Raw genomic sequence first — 5,010 nt, 5'->3', positions numbered from 1 at the left:
ATGTGCAGAATTACAACTTAGCTGACTGAAAATCCTCTCATATGACTCAGTGGGATTTACTGGTTTAGTTCAAATTGCTATGACCACAGACCAGATTAAGTGTTTTGCGATTTTTTTTGAGCCATCAGCCAGTGAGAACTGAAGGAGAATAGCAGCATTTGAAAAGATTTAGGATTGGGTGGCTTCTTTCTCCTTCTTCCCCAACAGTGTTCTTCAGACTTCTCATTGTCATTATGTGGTTTGGACATCTCTTGCCCTTTTGTTGCTGTTTTTGGCTGGTAGAAAGCAGTTCAGAAGGGCAGAGGAGAAAAGATCAATTGCAAGAATATCATCAGAGCAGGTAAGAGAATCAGAAATGATAGGTGAACTTGGATTAAGAAGAATGTGAATTTATACCATCCTTTATATTTTTTACTATCTGAATGGTTTTGTTCTTAGATATTTGCATGATATACTCTTTTAATTAATACTAGGTACTATTTTAGAGCATATAAATATTTAAACCCCTTAAAACTTACATGGGTCATGTGTTTATGTATTTTCAGTAGATACATATTTTATAGGTACATATGCTGTGTTATGCATATAACTGTGCTAAGATGTTAGCAGACCAATGTACGATGGTTCAGTGGTAGCATTACCAGATCTGAGTCAGAAGGTTTCAGCCCCACTGTAGAAAGCCCTAGCAAACAGATATGAGATTCCTAGTCTCTGAATCTGTGATTTTGTGAAACCACTTCAATATCTAATGGGGCACTCATGCCTCATAAATGCAGAGTTGATACTCCCCCACCACCATTCCACCCTCAATGTCCTGAAGAAGGGTCACTGGACCCGAAATGTTAACTCTGATTTCTTTTCCTCACAGATGCTGCCAGACCTGCTGAGCTTTTCCAGCAACTTCTGTTTTTGTCCACCAATACAGTTGAGACCAGTCATCTAGCTTCTGACAGTCTGTGGGATACCCCAGTCTGATGGCAATGGAGAGACCCCATTCACCACCCCTGCCACGGTGTCAAGGTGATCTCCACAGTCTGGCAAATGCCCTGGTCAGCTAAACAATAGGTCTTTGCTCTGGAAACACCCACGATAGAGTCTGTGCAATCAAGCAGAGAAGAGAACAAGAATTCACTAGATACAGGATATGAAAATAAATATTGAAGCTGCAAAATAAAGGAGCACTCGAAGATTGAGAGAAAATAATAGCAAATGTGATTAGTGCAAAAAATACAGGTAGATAATTTTGTTTCAAAAACAGAAATTACTGGGAAAACTTAGCAGGTCTGGTAGCATCTGTGGAGAGAAAGCAGAGTTAACATTTCAGGTCCAGTGACTCTTTCAGAATTGATTATAGCTAGGAAAAGGTATATATGCTGAAGGTGGGGTGGGGGAGGGGTGAAGAATAAATGATAGGTGGGGCTGGAGTCCAGCAAGAGAGAAAAAGAGTTGGACAGACAAAGAAATGGGCAAAGGTCAGCCTGGGAGAATCAATAGCCATTAATTGGAGCCATTAGTGACTGACAATGGGGCAGTTGTGGTAGCAGTACATGGCCTGGTGAGTGGGGCTTGGGGTAAGGACATTGGAAAAGCTGCTCAGTCTGTAAAATTATTGAACTCGATGTTGAGTCCAAAGGCTGCAAGGTCCCCAAGTGGAAAATGAGATGTTTTCTTCCAGCTTGCACTGAGCTTCACTGGGGCACTGCAGCAAACCTGAGACAGGATGTTGGCCAGGGAACATGGAGGTGTGTTGAAATGGCAGGCAATAGGAAACTCGGGGTCATTTTTGCAGACAGAATGTAAGTGTTCTGCAAAGAGGTCGCTCAGTCTGCACTTCGTCTCCCCAGCGTAGAGGAGACCATGTTGTGAGCAGCGAATACAGTAGACTAGATTGAGTAGAGTGCAGGTAAATCGCTGTTTCACCTGGAAGGTGTGTCTGGGCCTTAGGTACTGAGGAAAGAGGAAGTGTACGGGCAGCTGTTATACCTTCTGCAACAGTATAGGAAGGTGCCATGGGGCTGTGGAGAGGTGTTGGGAGTGGAGGAGTGGACCAGGGTGTCCCAGAGGGCCTGGTCCCTGCAGAAGTCAGGGAGGGGAATCTGTGTCTAGTGGTGGCGGAAATGGAATTCTTCTTCCATTCCATTTGTCTCCGTGCCTATTTCTTTGGACAAGAGTCCACTTTCTGTCTCACAGATCCCTTCATCTGCCTCCAACACTCTCCCAACACCGGGCCCACTCCCTCTGGTCTTTTACCTGCGTTTGACATTTTTATCAAGAACTGTCAACGTGACATTGGCCTTAATTTTTCTGGTCCTTACCCACTCAAGCCTATCAAAATATTTTTGTATTTTTATGTAAAATATGGAAGCACTTAAGTGATGGACATATCACTTTATCATTTACCGCTATGAATCCAGGCAGAAAACGCTCAAAGGGGTTGAGATGAATGGACCGTCCCTGTCTAGCTTGTCTGTCATTGATGTATATGAGATATTGTCATGTGCAAAATTGGTTGCTGCAATTCCCACCACTGTAATAATGATTATACTTGAACGCTCCTTCAGGGCTATTTGAAGAGTAGCAGGGAGAATTCCCAGAACTCTACAAAATTTAACCATTTAAAACAATTATCCTTTGATTTGGGACATTGCCATTTGTGGGACCTGGTTCCATGTAAATGATGCATAGGACCCTATATTACCTTATTGTGAAGCACTTTGTGATAGCCAAAAGTGAGGAAAAATGTTTTATTAATATAAATTCCTTCTTGTTTTACTATTTATTGAATTTTGAACTTAAGTCTTTAATTTACTTTTGTCCCTATCTATAAAATCTGTAATCCCAGATACTCTTCTACAAATCTTTATCAATTTGTCCTCCGAAACAATTCTCCTACTCCAGGGGGATCAACTAGAACTCCTAGGGTTGGGTTTAATAAAGGTCAAATTATAATACAGAGACAGGAACTGTTTGGCTATTATGTACTCTCCTACTGTAACTCTGGGGGAATGTTCCTGAAATGGCTGAAAATTCTGGATATACAAGACCCTAGTATTTCATAAGCATTTTCGGTGTCCTCTTTTGGCAGCAGAAATTCTTCCCATTTCAAATGAGGTCATTAATGTGGAAGGTAAATGCAGGATAATTTTGACTTATACAAAGTAAGAGTTGGCCAACTATCCCAATGGGACAATTGCACCTATACACATGAACTGCAAATATGGAAGAAAAAGGAAACAGAATTTATATTCTTAGAGTGGCCACCAAGACCCAGCCTTCTCCGTCTGAGCAAAGTGTCTCAAAACAAAAGCTTTGGTCAAACAACTTGTACAGATACCTGCAGCAGGCTAATTTTTGACATGTTCCGCCAGTGGTATGTGGCATTACGGATGCCTGCCAATGTGATGGCTGTGTTACTGGACTAGTAATCCAGTGGCCAGGACTATGCATCCTGATATGAACATGAATGTGCTGTGTTCAGATTACAAACTCAGTTCAAAAGTAAGAAACACTGGTGTCTGTGAAAGTGATAATGAAATTATTTGATTGCTTGTAGAAGATGGCCAATTTCATACATTCTTTTTTCCTAATTGTTCCTTGTTTTTGGAGAGCAGATTCCAGAGATATGGGAGACCTGTTGAAGAAACAAAAAAGCAGGGCAGGTAAGAGACTGGGGTTTTGGCAGCCCAGTACAATTTGTCTGCTATTCTGTCAATCTATCATAGTGACAACCTTCTAATATCACCACATGCTCATAAATTCTTCATAAAATCATTGATTTGAGCAAAATTAAAAGGTTTGTACCTTTTAGATTCAGTATTAAACATTTGTTAGTTACGTATATTGTAAGGAATTATAACAGAACCTGATGGGAAATCAATAGGATTGGATCAATTATCTATGTCACATCTGGCCAATTACAGATTCCATTAATCCCAGATAAAAGTGGTCAGGTGGGGAGTGAAATAGGCAGCAAACCCAACTTGTTCATTTTTCTGTAGGTTAAAAGATTAAAATGGCCCTATCAGCTTGACTCAATGCCTCTGAGGTTCTATAGGTTTACATACTGCAGCCAGAGAGTACGGCTGGTGGATATTGAATCCACGGGCAAGGATGTTCCATCCAGAGTAGAGGAAAGATCTTGAGCACTCTTGTAGCTGCATGTAAATATTCCATCACATATATTCACATAAACCTTGTAGATGATGGCAAGGCTTTAAAGGAGAGGGGTCAGGAAATGAACCACTTGACCTTGTAGGAGCAAATTAATGCAGATGCTAGAATCTGTACTGAAAACAAAAAATGCTGGAAATCACAGCGGGTCAGGCAGCATCCATGGAGAGAGAGGGCAAGCTAATGTTTTGAATCTAGACGACCCTTCATCAGAGCTGGTGAACAGTCATGTAGGCTGGAAACATCAGCCCACATTTGACCTTGTACTCTGTCTCTGCCAGAACATTGGAATTTCTACATGAGAAAGGACCAAAACCCTCTACTATCCTGGTGGTTGCATAATATAACAATAACAGCTGCAAAATAATGGCAATAAATATCTAGGAAAACCTTAGTTGTTGACAGCTTCAGGAGCCAGAGATTTAAAGTCATCTACTCCTCCCAAGTGTGCTAGACATATCATATGTCATGCCTCAAATTACCCATACACTGTATCACAAAATATTATTCTCTGAGAGATGTAATTTGCATTTAAATTAATCAATTTTATCTGCTTCCTCCATTTCCCAAGAAAACCTGTTTCATTGAGTAACCACTGACTCACTAAAACAACAGCCTAATATTTATGAGATAGTAGGAACTGCAGATGCTGGAGAATCTGAGATAACAAGGTGTAGAGCTGGATGAACACAGCAGGCCAAGCAGCATCAGAGGAGCAGGAAGGCTGACGTTTCGGGCCTAGACTCTTCTGCAGAAATGGGGGAGGGGAAGGGGGTTCTGAAATAAATAGGGAGAGAGAGGGGGAGGCGGATAGAAGATGAATAGAGGAGAAGATAGGTG

General features: G+C 41.2%; 1 protein-coding gene across 1 annotated transcript in view; it reads left to right on the top strand.

Annotated features, from left to right (window-relative positions):
• Positions 1–233: 233 nt before the first annotated feature.
• The window catches only part of LOC109934163 (gamma-aminobutyric acid receptor subunit rho-1-like), a 36,978-nt gene continuing 32,201 nt past the window's right edge, over positions 234–5,010 (top strand). Inside the window, exons 1-2 of the mRNA XM_048596729.1 lie at positions 234–340; positions 3,609–3,659. Of these exons, the coding sequence (XP_048452686.1) occupies positions 234–340; positions 3,609–3,659 (158 nt within the window). The remainder of the gene's footprint in view (positions 341–3,608; positions 3,660–5,010) is intronic.

Source organism: Rhincodon typus, chromosome 5 (assembly GCF_021869965.1).
Source record: "Rhincodon typus isolate 14 chromosome 5, sRhiTyp1.1, whole genome shotgun sequence".
NCBI classification, from domain to species: Eukaryota; Metazoa; Chordata; class Chondrichthyes; order Orectolobiformes; family Rhincodontidae; genus Rhincodon; species Rhincodon typus.
The sequence above is the reverse complement of the archived record's forward strand: the minus strand, read 5'-3'. Positions and strand labels throughout refer to the sequence as shown.